Below are 22372 nucleotides of genomic sequence, written 5' to 3' on the forward strand. Positions count from 1 at the left end.
ACACTGTCACTGTACTTATTATATATGTGACTGACATGTTTCTATCTATCTAATCTATGTGTGATGCTCTATTCTTTCTGTTATAAATTGTCGGGTATCGGTGTACGCCGCTGATGAATTGCCGGCTAGCTTTTTTAAAGAGAGTGTTTTCTGAGCAGTTTGTCAGCTTTTGGACACCTTTGAAGGTGTTTTCTATGTGTTTTTGTTTGCCTGCCATTGGTTTTAACGGTGTTCGACGGTGTTCTACGAACAGTTCCACAAACATCCCGGTGTTCGACGAACCGAACCTGAACACTACGGGGGTGGCTCAACACTACAAACATACCACACACAGCACTCACGCTAACCATATACTGCCACACAGCACTCACATTGGCCATATACCACATATAGCACTCCCGTTGGCCATACACTGCTCTCGCTGTCCGTATACAGCACACACAGCTCATATTGGCTATATACTGCACGCAGCACTCATAAGATCAGTGGCCCAAAGTCATTTAAAAAATGAAAAACACCAGTTACTTATTCAAATCTGTGAAAAGTGGCTATTTGCCCCCTTTGATGCCCATTTTAATGCCCAGAACCCATTTGGGCCAGGCTGGAGTAACCTGAATATTGTGTGGGCCATCACTATGTATGTAGTGGTGGTGTGAGATTAGTGTCCCAAAGTAATTTAACCCCTGAAAAGCACCAGTTACTTATTAAAATCTCTAAAAAGTGGTTATTTGCCCGCTTTGATGCCCATTTTGATGCCCAGAAGCCTTTTTTGGCCAGGCTCGATCAACCTGAATTTGATTTGGGCCATCACTATGTATGAAATACTGGTATGAGATTAGTGGCCCAAAGTCATTTAACCCTTTCAGTAACGCCCTTCAGTGCCCGCTTTGATGCCCATTTTTGTGCCAGTTTTATGACATTTGTAGCTTCTTTTAAGCGTTTTCACATCAGGGCACCTCACTGCAATATATTTTTTCATTTATTTACCTATTTTTTTGTAATTAAACCTGTAAAAAACAGCAAAAAAGAAATTGCCGAATAAGAAACCAACTTCAGCCCCGAATAAGAAACCAACTTCAGCCCCGAATAAGAAACCAACTTCAGCCCCGAATAAGAAACCAACTTCAGCATCGTGTTGAAATTTTGCAAAAAAAAAAAGCAACATGTGACTACAGCCTAATAAAGCCGCTGTACACAGGAGCCGCCAGGAGAGGCGCGTCTTCAGCAGCCTCGGCACCGGTCCCGTCATCCCGTCAGCCGCCCGGGGAGCGTAGGTACCGATCCGTCACAGCCTCAGCTCCCAGAATCCCCTGCGGCCGTCGCCTGACACTTCCTGTTTATGTCGGCAGAGAGCGCGCTGCCTGATGACGTCCCTTAGCGTCTCAGCGGAAGAACACGCCCCTTTTAGCAGCTGCAGGGGATTGTGGGAGAAGGAAATCGGGCCGGGAGCCATCAGAGACGCTGCCGAGATGTGCTGAGGTGTGGACGGAGCCGCCATGAGCCCGAGCGCCGCCCTGTGCCTGCTGCTGAGCGGTGAGACCCGGGAGGGACGGGGAGACGGGCGCGAGGGAGGCAAGGAAAGACGGAGCTCCCGGGGAAAGAGGGGACGGGGGGCTCATAATGGAGGAGGAGAGAGAAGAGATGATGGAGGAAGAGGAGAGAAGAGAGGGAGGAAGAGAGGGAGGAGGAGAGAGAAGAGAAGGGAGGAGGAGAGAGAAGAGATGATGGAGGAGGAGAGAGAAGAGAAGGGAGGAGGAGAGAGAAGAGATGATGGAGGAAGAGAGAGAAGAGATGGAGAAGAGAGGAAGGAGGAGGGAGAAGAGAGGAAGGAGGAGAGAGAAGAGATGATGGAGGAAGAGAGAGAAGAGATGGAGAAGGGAGGAGGAGAGAGAAGAGATGATGGAGGAAGAGAGAGAAGAGATGGAGAAGGGAGGAGGAGAGAGAAGAGAAGGGAGGAGGAGAGAGAAGAGATGATGGAGGAAGAGAGAGAAGAGATGGAGAAGAGAAGGGAGGAGGAGAGAGAAGAGAGGGAGGAGGAGAGAGGGGGGAGGAAGAGAGGGAGGAGGAGAGAGAAGAGATGGAGAAGAGAAGGGAGGAGGAGAGAGAAGAGAGGGGAGATGGAGGAGAGAGGGGAGATGGAGGAGAGAGAAGAGATGGAGGAGAGAGAAGAGAAGGGAGGAGGAGAGAGAAGAGATGATGGAGGAAGAGAGAGAAGAGATGGAGGAGAGAGAAGAGAGGGAGGAGGAAAGCGAATAGATGAGATGGGGAGCTAATGACCTGGCCTTGCTCTGGTGGAGCTGGTGGTGATGGTTCCTGTTTTTGTGACATCGGGCACAGCGTGGACCTGCTTATCGGCCCCTAACCACCTTCTGTGTTGCTGTTGCGGCTCCTCGTTCCCTGGTGCAGGGCTTATCCCGGTGGTGCCGTGTGGCATTGCCGGGTCCCCGTTCTCTGGTTGGGCTGGTGATGACGTCTATGGTTCTGTGATGCCATATTGGGGCAAGTTTCGGTTCCTCGTGGTGATTCTGCTGGTTTTATGTGCCATCGTTATGTGCTGATATTAGTAGCGGTGATATTTTGTTGGCGGTGGTGCACTCGTTCCGACGTCTTGGTAGTATTTGGGTGATTTGGTGGCGGGCTGCTCTTTTGAGGGGCTCCGTCCGGGGCCCATCCTCTTGGCTGGGGCCACTGTCTGGGGTTAGTTGGTTCTTGCTATCAGTTATCTGTCTTTTTGTCTTCTCAGCTGTCAGCACCAGTGGCGCCATTGTTTTCATTAAGCAGCCATCTTCCCAGGATGCTTTGCACGGCCGCAGTGCTTTCCTGCGCTGTGAGGTGGAGGGTGCCGCCAGGGTGCACTTCGAGTGGCTGCAGAATGGCCTTCCTGTGGAAGACACGGAGCGGCGCTTTCACGAGGGGGGAAGTCTGACTATTACCGCTGTGGACCGGAGACTGGATGCAGGAAACTTCCAGTGTGTGGCGAGGGATCTGGACAGTGGCGAGGAGGGGCGCAGCGCCAACGCCTCCTTCAACATTAAGTGTAAGTGGCCGGTGGGTGCGGAGAGTCTTGTGGGGTGAAGGCGAGGGCTCATGTGTTCACATTGCAGGGATAGAGAGTGGTCCAGTGACCCTGCAGAGTCCTGGCAGCGTTAGCGACATCCAGAGTCAGTCCCCGGTCATTCTGCGCTGCCACATCGACGGACACCCCAGGTAAGATCCTGCTCACGTCACTTGTCCCGCACCACGTCTTCCTGTGCCGTCTGTCATTCACGGTTCTTTCTAGACCCATCTGTCAGTGGTTCAGAGACGGAACCTCGATGGCGGACAATGGCCGAATCTACACCATCAACAATAAGGAGCGGACGCTGACGATACTTAGCGCAGGCCCCGACGACAGCGCCGAATATTACTGCTGCGCACACAACGCGGCGGGAGACGTCTGCAGTAACCGCAACTTCACCCTCAACATCATCGGTGCGACTGGTGTAGAATGGGGGTCCTGTGTGTGAAGGGTGTAGTATGGGGGTCCTGTGTGTGAAGGGTGTAGTATGGGGGTCCTGTGTGTGAAGGGTGTAGTATGGGGGTCCTGTGTGGGAAGGGTGTAGTATGGGGGTCCTGTGTGGGAAGGGTGTAGTATGGGGGTCCTGTGTGGGAAGGGTGTAGTATGGGGGTCCTGTGTGTGTGAAGGGTGTAGTACGGGGGTCCTGTGTGGGAAGGGTGTAGTAGGGGGGTCCTGTGTGTGTGAAGGGTGTAGTACGGGGGTCCTGTGTGTGTGAAGGGTGTAGTACGGGGGTCCTGTGTGTGTGAAGGGTGTAGTACGGGGGTCCTGTGTGTGTGAAGGGTGTAGTACGGGGGTCCTGTGTGTGTGAAGGGTGTAGTATGGGGGTCCTGTGTGTGTGAAGGGTGTAGTACTGTGGGTCCTGTGTGTGTGAAGGGTGTAGTACTGGGGGTCCTGTGTGTGTGAAGGGTGTAGTACGGGGGGTCCTGTGTGTGTGAAGGGTGTAGTACGGGGGGTCCTGTGTGTGTGAAGGGTGTAGTACGGGGGGTCCTGTGTGTGTGAAGGGTGTAGTACGGGGGGTCCTGTGTGTGTGAAGGGTGTAGTACGGGGGGTCCTGTGTGTGTGAAGGGTGTAGTACGGGGGGTCCTGTGTGTGTGAAGGGTGTAGTACGGGGGGTCCTGTGTGTGTGAAGGGTGTAGTACGGGGGGTCCTGTGTGTGTGAAGGGTGTAGTACGGGGGGTCCTGTGTGTGTGAAGGGTGTAGTACGGGGGGTCCTGTGTGTGTGAAGGGTGTAGTACGGGGGGTCCTGTGTGTGTGAAGGGTGTAGTACGGGGGGTCCTGTGTGTGTGAAGGGTGTAGTACGGGGGTCCTGTGTGTGTGAAGGGTGTAGTACGGGGGGTCCTGTGTGTGTGAAGGGTGTAGTATGGGGGGCCCTGCGTTTAGTACGGGGGTCCTGTGACGGGGTGTCAGACGGTGTCCTCTGCTATTTGCTCCTGTAGATGAGAGTTTCCCGCAGGTGGAGCTTGGGCCTGAGGATCAGATTGTGACGGAGAACGAGGACGCCATGTTCCACTGCCGACTCTCCGCTGTCCCACCACCAACTCTTGAGTGGTTTTTCAGAGACACTCCACTGAGCAACAAGTCCCGGTGAGCGAGGGCTGGGGACACGTTACACTGATGGAGGCCGGGTGGTGAGGGGGCAGGGACACGTTACACTGATGGAGGCCGGGTGGTGAGGGGGCTGGGGACACGTTACACTGATGGAGGCCGGGTGGTGAGGGGGCTGGGGACACGTTACACTGATGGAGGCCGGGTGGTGAGGGCTGGGGACACGTTACACTGATGGAGGCCGGGTGGTGAGGGGGCAGGGACACGTTACACTGATGGAGGCCGGGTGGTGAGGGGGCTGGGGACACGTTACACTGATGGAGGCCGGGTGGTGAGGGCTGGGGACACGTTACACTGATGGAGGCCGGGTGGTGAGGGGGCAGGGACACGTTACACTGATGGAGGCCGGGTGATGAGGGGGCAGGGACACGTTACACTGATGGAGGCCGGGTGATGAGGGGGCAGGGACACGTTACACTGATGGAGGCCGGGTGATGAGGGGGCAGGGACACGTTACACTGATGGAGGCCGGGTGATGAGGGGGCAGGGACACGTTCTACTGGTGGAGGACGGGTGGGGCAGTGACACGTTGCGCTGGTGGAGGCTGGGTGGGGCAGTGACACGTTCTACTGGTGGAGGCCGGGTGGGGCAGTGACACGTTGCGCTGGTGGAGGCCGAGTGGGGCAGTGACACGTTGCGCTGGTGGAGGCCGAGTGGGGCAGTGACACGTTGCACTGGTGGAGGCCGGGTGGGCCAGTGACACGTTGCGCTGGTGGAGGCCGGGTGGGGCAGTGACACGTTGCGCTGGTGGAGGCCGGGTGGGGCAGTGACACGTTGCGCTGGTGGAGGCCGGGTGGGCCAGTGACACGTTGCGCTGGTGGAGGCCGGGTGGGCCAGTGACACGTTGCACTGGTGGAGGCCGGGTGGGCCAGTGACACGTTGCACTGGTGGAGGCCGGGTGGGGTGGGCCTCAGTCTCCCATCCTTACTGATGAACGCTTTGTGCCTCCTTCCTGCAGGATTACAGTTTTCCAGAACGGCTCTTTGCTCATCACCTCCGTGAGGCAGCGCAATAACGGGACTTATCGCTGCGTGGGCACTGGACTGAGGGGGACGCAGGTGGTCCTCAAGGCCACTCTTAGCTTGGCAGGTAAGATGTGAGTGTCAGCTCCATGGGCGCTTGTCAGTCTTCCTGACCACTACCATTCTCCACAGAGATAGACGAGATGCCACCGTTCTACCCGCGGGTCCTGATCGCAGATACTATACAGCGGATCACGTGTGATCGGCCACGAGGCCAGCCGCTGCCCACCGTGTGGTGGACGAGGAGCGGGCAGCGAATACCAGCGCAGGGCCGGGTACACCAGGATGCCAACGATTTAGTCTTCAGTCCCATAACTGAGATGGATGCAGGAACATACAGCTGCCAGGCCACCAACACCGCGGGGAAGCGCCGACAGGACGTACAGGTCACCGTGGCGAGTATGAGTCACATCACCCTGTCCTCTTGCCCCTCGCTCGCCCACTCCTTCTGCCTCTCGCTTGCCCCCCTCGCTCACACCTTCCTCCCGCCTCACTCTCCTCCGCCTCTCGCTCATATTCTCTTCCCACAGCTCACTCATACTCTCTTATCGCCCCCTCCTCTTGCCTCTCGCTTGCTCCTCATGTCGCTCATACTCTTCCTGCCCTATGCTCGCCCCCTTCTTCTACCTCTCTCTCGTCACCTCCTCCCGCCCCTCGCTAGTTCGCTCTCGTCGCCTCCTCCCGCCCCTCGCTCGTTCGCTCTCGTCGCCTCCTCCCGCCCCTCGCTCGTTCGCTCTCGTCGCCTCCTTCCGCTCGTTCGCTCTCGTCGCCTCCTCCCGCTCGCTCGCTCTCGTCGCCTCCTCCCGCCCCTCGCTCGCTCGTTCTCGTCGCCTCCTCCCGCCCCTCGCTCGCTCGTTCTCGTCGCCTCCTCCCGCCCCTCGCTCGCTCGCTCTCGTCGCCTCCTCCCGCCCCTCGCTCGCTCGCTCTCGTCGCCTCCTCCCGCCCCTCGCTCGCTCGCTCTCGTCGCCTCCTCCCGCCCCTCGCTCGCTCGTTCTCGTCGCCTCCTCCCGCCCCTCGCTCGCTCGTTCTCGTCGCCTCCTCCCGCCCCTCGCTCGCTCGTTCTCGTCGCCTCCTCCCGCCCCTCGCTCGCTCGTTCTCGTCGCCTCCTCCCGCCCCTCGCTCGCTCGTTCTCATCGCCTCCTCCCGCCCCTCGCTCGTTCGCTCTCGTCGCCTCCTCCCGCCCCTCGCTCGTTCGCTCTCGTCGCCTCCTCCCGCCCCTCGCTCGTTCGCTCTCGTCGCCTCCTCCCGCCCCTCGCTCGTTCGCTCTCGTCGCCTCCTCCCGCCCCTCGCTCGTTCGCTCTCGTCGCCTCCTCCCGCTCGTTCGCTCTCGTCGCCTCCTCTCGCTCGTTCGCTCTCGTCGCCTCCTCTCGCTCGTTCGCTCTCGTCGCCTCCTCCCGCTCGTTCGCTCTCGTCGCCTCCTCCCGCTCGTTCGCTCTCGTCGCCTCCTCCCGCCCCTCGCTCGCTCGTTCTCGTCGCCTCCTCCCGCCCCTCGCTCGTTCGCTTTCTCTCTCGTCGCCTCTTCCCGCCCCTCGCTCGTTCGCTCTCGTCGCCTCTTCCCGCCCCTCGCTCGTTCGCTCTCGTCGCCTCTTCCCGCCCCTCGCTCGTTCGCTCTCGTCGCCTCCTCCCGCCCCTCGCTCGTTCGCTCTCGTCGCCTCCTCCCGCCCCTCGCTCGTTCGCTCTCGTCGCCTCCTCCCGCCCCTCGCTCGTTCGCTTTCTCTCTTGTCACCTCTTCCCGTCCCTGGCTGTCTTTCTTGTTTTTTGACCTACCTCTCACCCTCCCTCCCATCTTCTAGCGTCTCCGCAGTGGGTGGAGAGGCCTCGGGACACAGGGATGGATGAGGGTCGGTCTGGATTTCTTCACTGTCTAAGCCGAGCTTCCTTGGAGCCGAGCGTCTCCTGGTACCGTAATGGAATCCCCATCTCCGGGGAGGTGAGTGTCTGGATCTCGTTTGTGGCCCTCACTGGTTATCTGGGTCCCCTGAACTGGTCAGTGGTTACTTTCGTGGCCCCATCTTCACAGGACTCTCGTTACGAGGTCTTCCAGAATGGGACTCTGAAGATTGTGAATGTGGAGGTTTATGACGGCACGGTCTACACCTGTGTGAGCAGCACGCCGGCGGGCAGCATAGAGGCGCAGGCGCGGGTCCTGGTGCAGGGTGAGCGAGCGCTGGGCTCCTCCATGTCGTGCTGACTGCCATCATGCCAGAGGTTCTTCACATTATGTTGTTTGTGTTGCAGAGAATTTAAAGTTCACCCCTCCACCCCAACCCCAGCAGTGTATGGAACTGGACCGAGAGGCCACGGTGCACTGCTCCGCCACCGGCCGCGAGAAGCCCACCATACAGTGGCTGAAGGCAGGTCAGTACAAGTCCCAGCATGCACCACAGTGTGAGCCCGACGTGCACACACCACATATCCCAGCATGCACCACAGCGTAAGCTCTGCACTCCTGCATGTGTACGAGTGCACGCAACATGGTATATGCTGGGATATGTGGTGTGGGTGCAGGGCTCGGGCCGTGGTGCATGCTGGGATGTGTGGTGTGGGCGCAGGGCTCGGGCCGTGGCTGCTGGTGATATTGGACTGTTATCTCCCATTCTCCACTGACAGATGGGAGTGCTCTTCCGTCTCACGTGGTCTCGCAGTCCGGGCACCTGCACTTCCAGCGCGTCAGCCGCAGTGATGCCGGGAATTACACCTGTGCGGCCTCCAACAGCCAGCAGGGGCAGATCAGAGCGACGGTGCATCTGATGGTGGCAGGTGGGTGCGTCCGCCAGGGGCTGTGAGTGGCACTGATGCCACCATGACGGGGTGGGTGTAATCTCCTGTCCTCTGCTCCAGTCTACATCAGCTTCACGGTGGTGCCTGAGAACACGACGGTGTACCAGGGGCACACGGCCACGCTGCACTGCCAGGCGGCAGGACACCCCACCCCAAACGTGCAGTGGAGAGGACGGGACGGCATGCTGGAGGCCACCAAATCCCATCACCGGTACGCCCCGGGGTGTGCGCTCTATGGACACGGTTACTGGCAGGGGCTGCATATGGCGGCGTCTTCTCACTCCTCATTCCGTCCTTCGTAGGATCCAGCTGATGCCAAACAGGTCCCTGGTGATCTACCAGGTGTCCAGCGAAGACTCGGGGAAGTACACCTGCATCGCCGGAAACATCTGCAACATCCAGCACCGCGACACCTTCCTCTACGTAGTGGGTGAGTCCATGACGGGGAAGGGCGAGAATTCACATGGTCGTGTAGTGGGAGGAGCCACAGATGGGGAGGAGCCACCGATGGGGAGGAGCCACCCAGGACTTAGAATTGCTATGAGGCTCGGGTGAGACTGTGACTGAATGCAACCCGGGAATCACTGATAATGGAAGCTGGACGTGAGCGCCATCATTCTGTGTACAAGGAAAGGAGGCAGAAAGGATTCAACAAATCTCCTTAAAATGTGTCCGCAGAGATCAGTTATCAAGAATGGATCCCAGATCCTTTAAATAAATGAGTATATATTGGGAATAGATCCCAGATCCTCCATAGTTCCTTCATCTCATGATTGTCTTGACATCTTGTTCCAGATAAACCGGTTAGGTCTGATCCTGACACCAGCACTCCATACAAGATGATCCAGACGATCGGGCTGTCGGTGGGCGCGGCGGTGGCGTACATCATCATCGTCCTTGGGCTCATGTTCTACTGCAAGAAACGTCGGAAAGCAAAAAGATTGGGCAAGAACGAGGGCGAGGAGCCAGAGATGGAGTGTCTGAACGGTGAGGGGGCCACGGGGACGTGACCGCAGCTGCGACGTCACTGAATGGTGCTGATGGGTTTTCTTCTCCTTAGGGGGCGCTACGCTACAGAACGGGCCAATGACTGCAGAGATCCAGGAGGAGCTTCCACTGACCACCCTGGGGAACAAGAGGATGAGTTCTGGAGACAAGATCAACTTCCCACGCTCCAACCTGCACCCCATCACCACGCTGGGTAAGAGCAGCCCCCTGCCCGCGTCCGCTCTCGCCTCTTTCCCGGTCACTGAGCTCGGCCTCCCGTCTTCTTTGCTGTAGGGCGCGGTGAATTTGGAGAAGTTTTCTTGGCGAAGGCTGAGGGCATCGACTCTGGCTCCAGAGATGCGGTCGTTGTTGTGAAGGCCTTGCAGACACGCGATGAGCAGCTACAGATGGACTTCAGGCGGGAGCTGGACATGTTCTCCAAGCTCAGTCACAATAACGTGGTGCGACTGCTCGGTCAGTGCCGCGAGGCCGAACCACACTACATGGTCCTGGAGTATGTGGACCTGGTGAGTCCTAACTCTCAAGGGATAGAGGCGGATTTGGGATTTGATGGCTTATTAGCATACACGGGCCCCCGGGGAATCATCGTCTCTCATCTTCTCTTCTTTAGGGCGACCTGAAACAATTCCTTAGAATCTCCAAGAGCAAAGATGAGAAGATGAAGCCTCTGAGCACTAAACAGAAGGTCAGACATCTGGGTGATGGAGGGTGGTGATCGTTCTATGGGCCCCGTGGCTTCTACGGCGTGGTCTGTATGTGGCTGTAATTCCCATTGCTGTCCTGCCATTATCTTCTCTCCTCTAGGTGGCGCTGTGCTCTCAGGTGGCTCTGGGAATGGAGCATCTCTCCAACCATCGCTTTGTGCATAAGGACCTGGCAGCACGGAACTGTCTAGTGAGCGCCCAGCGGGTGATCAAGGTGTCTGCCCTGGGGCTGAACAAAGATGTCTATAACAGGTGACTGCGGGCGAGGGGACATCTGTCCTCCTGTACACAAATGCAAGTGGCAGAAGAGGGGGGGGGCGCCATTTGTATACAGTATATTGGAGTTGTGTTCATGGACACTTCTAATGGGCGGTGGATCTCTGATCTTATAGTAGACCGCTTCTCGTGGGCAGAGGATCCCTGATCTTATAGTAGACCGCTTCTCGTGGGCAGAGGATCCCTGGTCTTACAGTAGACAGTCTCCTCTTCTCGTGGGCAGAGGATCCCTGGTCTTACAGTAGACAGTCTCCTCTTCTCGTGGGCAGAGGATCCCTGGTCTTATAGTAGACAGTCGCCGCTTCTCGTGGGCAGAGGATCCCTGGTCTTATCGTAGACAGTCGCCGCTTCTCGTGGGCAGAGGATCCCTGGTCTTACAGTAGACAGTCTCCGCTTCTCTTGGGCAGAGGATCCCTGGTCTTACAGTAGACAGTCTCCGCTTCTCGTGTGCAGAGGATCCCTGGTCTTACAGTAGATAGTCGCCTCTTCTCGTGGGCAGAGAATCCCTGGTCTTACAGTAGACAGTCTCTGCTTCTCGTGTGCAGAGGATCCCTGGTCTTACAGTAGACAGTCTCCGCTTCTCGTGTGCAGAGGATCCCTGGTCTTACAGTAGACAGTCTCCGCTTCTCTTGGGCAGAGGATCCCTGGTCTTACAGTAGACAGTCTCCGCTTCTCGTGTGCAGAGGATCCCTGGTCTTACAGTAGACAGTCGCCTCTTCTCGTGGGCAGAGAATCCCTGGTCTTACAGTAGACAGTCTCCTCTTCTCGTGGGCAGAGGATCCCTGGTCTTACAGTAGACAGTCTCCTCTTCTCGTGGGCAGAGGATCCCTGGTCTTATAGTAGACAGTCACCGCTTCTCGTGTGCAGAGGATCCCTGGTCTTACAGTAGACAGTCTCCGCTTCTCGTTGGCAGAGGATCCCTGGTCTTACAGTAGACAGTCGCCGCTTCTCGTGTGCAGAGAATCTCTGGTCTTACAGTAGACAGTCGCCGCTTCTCGTGGGCAGAGAATCCCTGGTCTTACAGTAGATGGTTGCCTCTTCTCATGTGTAATGTATCCCTGGTCTTACAGTAGATGGTTACCTCTTTGCGTTGGTGGTGGATCCCTGGTCTTACAGTAGATGGTTGCCTCTTTGCGTCGATGGTGGATCCCTGGTCTTAAAGTAGATGGTTACCTCTTTGCGTCGGTGGTGGATCCCTGGTCTTACAGTAGATGGTTACCTCTTTGCGTTGGTGGTGGATCCCTGGTCTTACAGTAGATGGTTACCTCTTTGCGTCGGTGCTGGATCCCTGGTCTTACAGTAGATGGTTGCCTCTTTGCGTCGGTGGTGGATCCCTGGTCTTACAGTAGATGGTTACCTCTTTGCGTTGGTGGTGGATCCCTGGTCTTACAGTAGATGGTTACCTCTTTGCGTTGGTGGTGGATCCCTGGTCTTACAGTAGATGGTTACCGCTTTGCGTTGGTGGTGGATCCCTGGTCTTACAGTAGATGGTTACCTCTTTGCGTCGGTGCTGGATCCCTGGTCTTACAGTAGATGGTTACCTCTTTGCGTCGGTGCTGGATCCCTGGTCTTACAGTAGATGGTTGCCTCTTCTCATGTGTGATGTATCCCTGGTCTTACAACAGATGCTCGCCTCTTTTCTCTGAGTAGCAGGTCTCTGTTCTTATAGTAGATGGTCACCTTTTTTTGTGGATGGTGGATTCCTGATCTTACAGTAGATACTTTCCTCCTCCTTTAGTGGGTGCTGGTGATCTCTTGCACTCTCACCAGTAATGCCACTTTTCCTCCATGTAAGATCCCCAGTAAAGGATGATATCTATTAGGGTGAGTGATGTCTTCTTTGCTTCTTGTCTTACAGTGAATATTACCACCTACGCCAGGCCTGGGTACCACTACGCTGGATGCCTCCAGAAGCCGTACAGGATGACGACTTCTCCACAAAATCTGACGTCTGGTCTTTTGGGGTCTTGATGTGGGAGGTCTTCAGTTTGGGAGAGTTGCCTTACATGGACATGGCAGATGACGAGGTGCTTGCTGGTAGGTGACTCCCTATCTGGGATTTGGGGTCAGGATGTCCATCCATCTGCCTCTTTGGTTCACCATTGTCTTTGTGACAGGTTTACAGGGTGGATCCCTAAAGCCGTCGGCTCCTGAGAACTGCTCCTCACGTTACTACAAGCTGATGCAGCGCTGCTGGGCCTCCAGCCCCAAAGATCGCCCCTCATTCAGCGACATCGCAAACACGCTGGGAGACTCCCCCTCAGACAGCAAGATGTGAGGCTGCATTGGGAGAGCGGTGGCCATGGACAAGCACAGAATCTGCCTCAGGGAGGGCGAGCACCGGCGGCGGACACTACACTGCAGCCGTCCCAGCTGTGTCTGCTGCTGACATTATGGACCTCAGTGGGGAGGGGGCTTCGCACAATACGGCCGCCATCGTCCTCCGCTCCCATCCTCCATGTACATACAGCAGTCACTAATGTTACGTGTCTCTAGGAACATATTTATTCACAGATTAATGTTTAATCTTAAGTGTCGGTACGAGCTGAAGCCACCTTAGGGCACCGGGTGCCAAATCTGACGTGTGGACCTTGTGCCATGGTGACCTCTAGAACTTGTCCCCAGTGGAGGTCTGTACAGGCTCCGGGGGGCGCTGACTATCAGTATTTCATGTTCTCATGCTGCATATTAGACTGCAGAATTAAGTGCCTATGGGTGGTATCACATACCGGCAGCCTGTGTAGATGCCAGGTCCATCAGGTTACAGGACAGCGATGGACGTAGCCTCAATCTACCCATGTGATCCGGCCTACAACAATTGGGAAGAGCAGAGGGATGTGCTGACAGATAAACACTAATATGACTGGTGGGATGTGGGGTCCCTCTTATAATCGCTATGTACTTGTGCATGGGACATCTATTACCGCTGACCCCCTAGACACGCACGAGGTGTTCAGCCAAGTTTCCTTGTGTAGTCAATGTGGAGAGAAGACTACTCCAATGGCAGACCCCTTTGGTCCCTCCTCCAGATCCATTTGTCCCCCTTTCCTGCAGACTCCTCCGCACCTCTTTGTTTCCCGCTTTTGGGACCTCTTTGGCGGCTGCTGATTTCTCCTGAGAACTAAGGGATTGGCTGCTAAAAATTTGTCTTGCCCAAACTTTCTTTCTGTTTGAGATGTGGAAGGCCTCCAGACCGGCGGGTCCTGCAAACACTTCTTCAAGAGAACCTGACGGCTGATATTTGCTCCCGATCTGTGGGCATCAGGCGCCGGCTGTACCATCTCAGACCGGTGTATTTGACGCTCAGACGCTGTAGTGTTTCAAACAAAAACATACTTTAATAACCGCTGGGGGCCGAGCCGGAGACTAGTCAGACAGGTGAGGTCCCCGGTGCCGTCTTGCCTGCTGGCCTGGATACATGGCATATACAGTGGCTTGCGAAAGTATTCACCCCCTTGGCATTTTTTGTGTTTTGCTACCTCACAACCTGGAATTTCACTGTTTTTCTGAGGGTTTGCATCAGTTCATGTAAAGAACCTGCCGACAACTGTGAACATTTTTATTGTGAAGCAAACAACAAACAGGACAAAATAACTGAAAACTTCAGTGTGCATAACTATTCACCCCCCTAAAGTCAGTACTTTGTGGAGCCTCATTTTGCTGCAATTACAGCTGCAAGTCACTTTGGATAAGTCTCTATGAGGTTCCACATCTGGCCACTAGGATTTTTGCCCATTCGTCAAGGCAAAACTGCTCCAGCTCCTTCAGGTTAGATGTTTCCTCTGGTGAACAGCGATTTTCACGTCTGACCACAGATTCTCCATTGGATTAAGGTCTGGGCTGTGACTCCACCACTCCAGAACATTTACACATTTCCCCTTAAACCACTCGAGTTGCTTTAGCAGTATGCTGTGGGTCATTGTCTTGTTGAAAGGTGAACCTCCGTCCCAGTCTCAAATCACTGACCGACTGACACCGGTTTTGCTCAAAAATATCCCTGTATTTCGCACCATCCATCTTCCCCTCAACCTGGACCATTTTCCCTGTCCCTGCTGCCGAAAAACATCCCCACAGCATGATGCTGCCGCTATGTTTCACTGTGGGGATGGTGTTCTCGGGGTCATGAGTTGTGTTGGTTTGGTGCCAAACATGGTGGCCAAAAAGTTCATTCTTGGTCTCATCTGACCACAGCACATTTCTCCATGCATTTGTGGAGTCTCCCACATGTCTTCGCAAACTCAAAGTGAGCCTTACAATTTTTGTGGGTAATAAAGGTTTTTTTCTGCCCACTCTCCCATAAAGGCCACCTCTATGGAGTGTATGGCTTATTGTAGTCATATGGACAGATACTCCAGTCTCTGCTTGGGAACTCTGCAGCTCGTTCACTATCACCTTTTATCTCTGTGCTGCCTTTCTGATTAATGTCCTCCTTGTCCTGGCTGAGGGTTTTGGTGGGCGCCCTCTCTTGGGAGGTTTGTTGTAGTACCATGTTCTTTCCATTTGATGATAATGATTTGATGGTGCTCTGGGGATCATCAGAGATTGGGAGATTTTTTTTTTATAACCCAACCCTGACTTGTACTTCTCAACAATTTTGTCCCTGACTTGTTTGGAGATCTCCTTGGTCTTCATGGTGGTTTTTGGAGATCTCATTGGTCTTCATGATGGTGTTTGGAGATCTTGGTCTCCATGGTGGTGTTTGGAGATCTCCTTGGTCTTCATGGTGGTGTTTGCGGATCTCCTTGGTCTTCATGGTGGTGTTTGCGGATCTCCTTGGTCTTCATGGTGTTGTTCGGAGATCTCCTTGGTCTTCGTGGTGGTGTTTGGCTAGTGGTGCCTCTTGTTAGTGGTGTTGCAGCCTCTGTGGCCTTTCAGAAAGGTAAAGTGTAGATACTGACAGACATGTGACATTAGATTGCACACGGGGGCGTCCTGTCACTAAGGATGAGACTTATGAAGGGAATTGCTTGCACCAGAAATTTTTAGGGGCTTCATAGCAAAAGCGGTGAATACATATGCACATGAAAATTTTTAGTTATTTGAGGCGTGGAGAAGCCGTCGGGGACCCCACCTGTCTGACAAGTCTCCAGCTTAACTCAATCCTTGGTTGTTATTCAAGCAAATTTTTCTCTGAAACGCCGCAGCGTCCAGTCAGACATACCAGGCTAATGTCATACAGCCAGTGGCTGATACATGGATCGGGCAGCATGTATCATCTGACAGGGTCACTTTAAATATTTTGGGCTCTCAAGCAGAGACCCACAGACTTGGTCAGTAGTGAAGGACCTTTTGCGTGGGATGTTTGTAATGGACCATTCATCCGGGATGTGGCACAATAAGGGACTATCAGTCCTGGATTTAAGTAAATCCCCCACCACTGAAAGTTTTCTAGGAGGCCAAAAACACGTATTCTGAGTCACCACCAGTCTAAGCTCATGGTCAATGCTGAGGGACCACCAGTCAGGGCTCCAGCTCAAAGTTGTGGGACCAGCAGTCCAAGCTCATAGTCAGCGCTGAGGGACCACCAGTCCGGGCTCCAGCTCAAAGTTGAGGGACTACCAGTCTAAGCTTATGGTCAATGCTGAGGGACCACCAGTCCGGGCTCCAGGTCAAAGTTGAGGGACCACCAGTCCGGGCTCCAGCTCAAAGTTGTGGGACCACCAGTCTAAGCTCATGGTCAGCGCTGAGGAGCCTGGGATTCATCCATCTTCTGATTTGACCCTGTTGTACCCCGAGGTTGGCTTGTCCGTTGTTTTTTGCTTGTTTTGTTTTTTTTGTAGTGTATTTCTGCACCGCGTCTTCCATGTAACCCGCACCTCACACTAAGTGCCTGTGTAATGAAGGATTCCTCGGCCGATTATAAGTCTGCCTTACTACGTTCAGCGCAGGACCCGCTCTTATTTTATAAAGTTTTTTTTACAGATTTGTTTTTTTATATTGGTTACTGATAGTAGATTTGCTGTTAATATTTTTGGGCCGTTTTTATTGCTCATTTTGCTGGTTTTTTTTATTTGAAGTTTTTCTTAAACTGTTGCACCTGAGATAATAAAGGTCTTTTTATACAAGATCTCGGCCTCTGCTTCTGGAAAGTCCCACCAGGACAGAGTTCCTACTCGCTGATTCCTGGTATCCTGTGGAAGATGGTGGAGATGTTGTTAGGTTCTGCCCCGCCCCGGTCAGGAAGGGTAACTCCAGGGGCTGTTAGGGAGATAAGCTCTGTGAATTCTTCTGTTCTTGCCCAATATTCAGGCTGTGATTTTGTCTTTATTTGTGGTGTCCCTGATATAAATATTGTGTTTGGTCCATTAATAATTAGGGCCAATATAGGGACAGACTACGTCTGAACGAGCACCAACCACGCTCTATCTGGGGACCAATTGGCGAGATGAGCAGAGTTGAGGAGAAGGGACATATGGATTATATCTGTATATACATGTGGACACCATATCTTGGCGTACGGGTTTTTAAAAGGTAAAGGTTTAAGGGGATGTTTATGTTCACCGGTAATTCATTTCTTTTTTTCCGAGCACCCACCATTGTTGTTAGTCGATTTCTGATACTTTGTAGTATGGAAGGAATCATTTCTGGTCCCATTGACACAGAATCACGGTCAGAAGCCGCGAATCAAGGGTTCTCCGCCGATGAGGATTCGCTAGGAGGTAGAAACATGACTTCTGTGAAAACTTTATTCAAAGATATTTACATGGGGTATAAAGAGAATATCCTGGCGTGAGATCAAAGCTTTAGAAAACTACAGAAACGCCATCACTGGTTTTACCATATCGTGTGCCGGAAAACGGGGAAAAAATTCCAAGTGCCGTGAAATTGCAAAAAAAGTGCAATTCCACAGTTGTTTTTTTTACCACGTTCACTGAATGCTAAAACTGACCAGCCATTATTATTCTCCAGGACATTACGAGTTCGTAGACACCAAACATGTACAGGTTCTTTTTTATTTAAGTGGTGAAAAAAAAATACGAAGTTTGCTTAAAAAAAATAAATGGCGGCATTTTCCAAGATGATCCGGGGCCGGGTGAGCGCTTATTTTTTGCGCGCCGAGCTGATGTTTTTATTGATACCATTTTGGGGTAGATCCGATGTTTTGATCGCCCGTTATTGCATTTTATTGCAATGTTGTGGCAACCAAAAAAAACGTAATTCTGGCGTTTAGAATAGTTTCTCACTACGCCCTTTACCGATCGGATTAATTCTTTTTTTATATTGATAGATCGGGCGATTCAGAACGCAGCGATACCTAATATGTGTATGTTTGATTTTTTTTATTATTGTTTTATTTTGAATGTGATGAAAGGGGGGTGATATAAACTTTTCTATTATATTTTTTTTATATTTGAAACAATTTTTTTTAGACTTTTTGCTTACTTCAGTAGTCTCCATGGGATGGACTAGAAGCAGCACTTGCCTGATCGCCTCTGCTTCATACCGGTGATGATCAGATCGCCTGTGTGTAGCAGATTTGCTCACAAGCTATGAGTTCATGGCAATCTGGCAATGACAACCACAGGGGTCTTCTGCAGACCCCCGGGTTGTCATTCCAACCCAACGGTGAGCCACGATCATGCGACGGGGGTCGCCGATGGGCGGGACCTATGACTCGCTTCCCGGAAGCGCGAGTTAAATGCCGCTGTCAGACATTGACAGCGGCGTTTAACTGGCTAACATCCGCAGGTGGATCGCGATTCCACCCGCTACTGTTGCGGGCACATGTCAGCTGTATAGATCAGCTCTCGTGCCCGGAAAGGTGCGGGCTCCGGCGCTGAGCCAAACGGGGATCTGACGTGGGGCGTACTATTAATCTCCATGTCAGAAAGGGGTTAATGTCTCCCCATCACTAAGACTGATTAACCCTCAATTACTGGCCGTCTGACAGAGGGAGACAATCTCTTCCTCAGATTTATGAGGATCCTTCTGGATGAGGAAAAGATCAATTTTGATGGTCGTAGTAAACACCTAATGAACTGAGAACACATTGAAACCCGAATCAGACCCAGATTTTAACAGGAGAGCGGGTATTTTACAGTCGTCAGCTGAAAGTTATCAATTGGTAATAAAAGCAGGGCTGTGGAGTCCGTGTAAAGCGGAGGCCTGAGCCTCAGGCAGTTTTATTTCTAGCAGGAGGCCTGAGCCTCAGGCAGTTTTATTTCTAGCAGGAGGCCTGAGCCTCAGGCAGTTTTATTTCTAGCAGGAGGCCTGAGCCTCAGGCAGTTTTATTTCTAGCAGGAGGCCTGAGCCTCAGGCAGTTTTATTTCTAGCAGGAGGCCTGAGCCTCAGGCAGTTTTATATCTAGCAGGAGGCCTGAGCCTCAGGCAGTTTTATTTCTAGCAGGATCGTACCTTCACATATACATTGTAGGCTTCAGCCTGTGAGCATTCATACTAGATAGGTTCCCAACAACGAGAATCGGCTTATCGCGGCTGCTGGGCACACATTGTCATCGCCACGTACTGGGACGTCTGCTCCAAATTAAATCGTAAAATCTAAGTACATGTACAAAGAGAGAGAACCGCTCTGACACTTATTGTCAGAAGAGAACTCCTTTATTACATCATTTCATCACTTTATATAGGTCATTAATAGTCCTGCATTGTAACAATGTGATTGGCTCAGCTCTAGTTGGCTAAAATGAACACTTTTGTTTCTTTGTTTGGAATGTCTTTACATAGACTCCATGCCAAAAAGAAAGAGATGCATGCACAAAGAAACCAAGATGGAGCCAGGATAGATAAAGTATAACTCCTGCTCTCACAATTCCCTTCTCTTGTGGCAGTGGGGGGCTGTTCCAGCCGCAGTGCCCACCTATAGACTCCTCCAGATACCTTCTCCTCCCCTAATAGAAGAAGCTGGTACTCTTGGGACTCCAATAGCGTCAATGTACATATGAGGGTCGAAAGAAGTAGGAATGCTGGTGTCACGCTTGTGTCTCTGGTTTTACGTTGCACATTGGTGTAGCTCGTCTGTACTTGGAGTCACAATCTGGAAAGATAACATTTACCCTTGCTGTCTTGTCTTTTCTCAGACCCATAGCCAGTATTGGCAGTGGTGACACATCTATAGACTCACCCAAAAGTATATGTGTCCCCACTTTCCCTCTCCACCCTAGGGCAGGAAGCCATGTTACACAAGTGAAACTTATACCTGTCTACAGGGTCTGAGGTATTAAACTTGAAAGTGGTAACTAGCTCCCCATTCTTTCTCTCTTGGGACATAGCCCTTGAGCCCCCATTTATCAAGGCAAAAAGGATAAGGCACAGGGTGTGCGTCCACATTGTTCGGTGGCTTTGTTGGGCTCCGCTGTCTTCCTAGAGTGCGAGGCATGGATCCAGTTGGGCTTTCCCTTGAGCTTTACGGCAGTCTCAGGCATCAACAGAACTTGGAAGGGTCCATCAAATCGTGGCTCTAGAGCTCTCCTGACGTGTATTTTGACCACCAACCAGTCTCTGGCTTCCTTCCACAGAATCTGGATCTGGAAGAGAAGAGTAAACTCGAGAGTACATGTTAGACAAGCATTTTGTAAGTGCAATAACATAAGAAGATAGCCTATCATGTTGCATCTGGAGCCACAGTGGAAAATACAACCCTAGCCTAGGGGCTGACCCAAATAACACCTCATATGGGCTGAGGACTGTCTTTTTGTTGGGAGTATACCTGACTGAGAAGAGTGCAAGGGGCAAGTATTCTGTCCATGGTCTGCCCGTTTCAGCCATGGCTTTCTGGATTTTCAGTTTCAGGGTCCCATTCAATCTCTACCATTACTTTGTGGATGATAGGCAGTATGAAAGGCCTGTTCCACTCCCAGGGTGGACATTATTTCCTGCAGTACTTCTCCAGTAAAGTGGGTACCTCTGTCACTCTGTGGTCTCAGGCACCCCGTATCTCCAGACGGCTTCTGCGATTAGTTTCTTTGCGGTAGTCTTGGCGGCGGCTTTACACACGGGGTACGCGTCTGGCCATCCTGAGAAGAGGTTGACACACACAAGTACATACTCGTAGGTTTGCATCTTGGAAAGTTTAATTAAGTCTATCTGAAGACGCTGGACCGGGCACAGGTGCCTCGGTGTGTGTCTACTAGACGTCTTGGTGGTGCGTCCCATGTTGTTGAGCGCACAGGTCAGACAGGCTTGAATGTGTTTGGCTGCCATGACACTGAACCCAGGAGCAAACCAATAGCGGTGGACAAGGTTTGTCATGGCAGTTTTAGATTGGTGAGTATTGCCGTGGATGACTTCAGCCATCATGGGATACAGAACCCGGGGAAGGCAAACTTTGTCCCCCACAGTCTTTCTGGTGACTGCACAGGTCCCTTCTCTTGCCATCTGGTGAATTCTTCAACACCAGCCTGTTGTAGCTTCTGGTTCTGGATAAGGTCGTAAGTCACAGGTGGGTCTGCGGGGGGAGGCCACCTGTGCAGCTCACACCTCGGCAGGGTTGTCTCTTGATCACTGGTGTACCACCAATGGCGGCAGGCCACAACACTGCTATGGGGCCTGTGAGCCTGGGAGCCCACACTGGGCCCTCCCTGCGCCAACCCCCACCTCTGTCCGTCTGCACCCGCACTGCCCGACGGCCCCCCGTAGAGAATGGTGGGGGAGGAAGCCTCTGCTGACGCATTTCAGGAGTATAAAGATCTAAATAAGAAATGTAAAAAAGAAATCAAGCTGCAAAGTTATCTACAGAGCAACAAATCGCCAGCGACATTTAAAATAAATCCCCAAAATTTTATACATACATCAATGCCAAAAAAAAACAAAAACAGATGGTATCAGCCCCTTAAAAGACGATAACAAAATAATTTATAGCGGACAAAGAAATGGCTGAGATATTAAACGCACTTTCCATCCATGTTCATCAATGAACCGTCTGTTCCAGGGATTTTCAAAAATCAAAGTTCACCACCTGATATCTATAATATAACCAGGGATGCGTCCCTCTGTCTGAAGCCTCTATAGACTGCGCATGCGTGACGCACAGTCCGGCTCCAGACAGAAGCAGGCATCCAGCCGTTACAGGTAAGAGGAGGTGTATGGCGCCGGAGATCGCGTGGTATACGTAGACACTGAACGCATACCGCGATCTCCGGCTCCATACTTACTTACCTGACCGGGAGGAGCGTTGTCGTGGCGCCTCTCTTCGCTGGAGACCGGGGGCGGAGGGAGTGAAGGCTTCGGACCGGCGCGTGCGCATTGTTCTATCCGGCGCCATTTTACTGAATACACATTTACAGTTTGTCTTCAGCAAAATGGCGCCGGACAACGCGGTGCTCCGGCGCCGCTCTCATCCCCCGGCCTCCGGCAGAACAGGACGCAGCAGCGCTGGAGCACAGGGAAGAAAGGTGAGTATAACTGTTTATTTTTTTTGTATGTGTGTACAGTGTGAAAGGGATGAGGGGGCCACACATACCAGGATTGGGGTGAGGGGTACCACACATACCAGGATTGGGGTGAGGGGTACCACACATACCGGGATTGGGGGTGAGGGGTACCACACATAACAGGATTGTGGGGGGAGGGGTACCACGCATACCAGGATTGGGGTGAGGGGTACCACACATACCGGGATTGGGGGTGAGGGGTACCACACATAACAGGATTGTGGGGGGAGGGATACCACGCATACCGGGATTGGGAGTGAGGGGTACCACGCATACCAGGATTGGGGGGTGAGGGGTGCCACGCATGCCGGGATTGGGGGGTGAGGGGTGCCACGCATGCCGGGATTGGGGATGAGGGGTGCCACGCATGCCGGAATTGGGGATGAGGGATGGAGTGCCACGCATACCGGGATGGGGGATACAATACACCCCAGGATAGGGATGAGGGGTGCCAAGCATAACAGGATGGGGGTGAGGGGTGTCACGCATACCGGGATTGGGGGTGAGGAGTGCCACGCATACCGGGATT

The 22372-nt window shown here is 53.1% G+C and overlaps 1 protein-coding gene across 1 annotated transcript; it reads left to right on the forward strand.

Moving 5' to 3' along the window:
* The first annotated feature begins 1378 nt into the window (after positions 1–1378).
* PTK7 (protein tyrosine kinase 7 (inactive)) lies at positions 1379–16521 on the forward strand. The gene is made up of 20 exons (XM_073671579.1): positions 1379–1533; positions 2744–3037; positions 3105–3207; positions 3281–3471; positions 4495–4642; positions 5622–5752; positions 5818–6084; positions 7479–7615; positions 7706–7841; positions 7924–8043; positions 8296–8445; positions 8527–8677; positions 8769–8896; positions 9262–9453; positions 9527–9667; positions 9748–9980; positions 10085–10159; positions 10279–10430; positions 12313–12491; positions 12572–16521. Exons 1-20 carry the CDS (start codon positions 1497–1499, stop codon positions 12730–12732), a joined length of 3126 nt encoding a protein of 1041 aa, XP_073527680.1. The 5' UTR covers positions 1379–1496; the 3' UTR covers positions 12733–16521.
* The last annotated feature ends 5851 nt before the right edge of the window (positions 16522–22372 follow it).

Source organism: Phyllobates terribilis, unplaced genomic scaffold, assembly GCF_046119375.1.
Source record: "Phyllobates terribilis strain yellow unplaced genomic scaffold, ASM4611937v1 Scaffold_3__8_contigs__length_932513732, whole genome shotgun sequence".
Classification (NCBI taxonomy): domain Eukaryota; kingdom Metazoa; phylum Chordata; class Amphibia; order Anura; family Dendrobatidae; genus Phyllobates; species Phyllobates terribilis.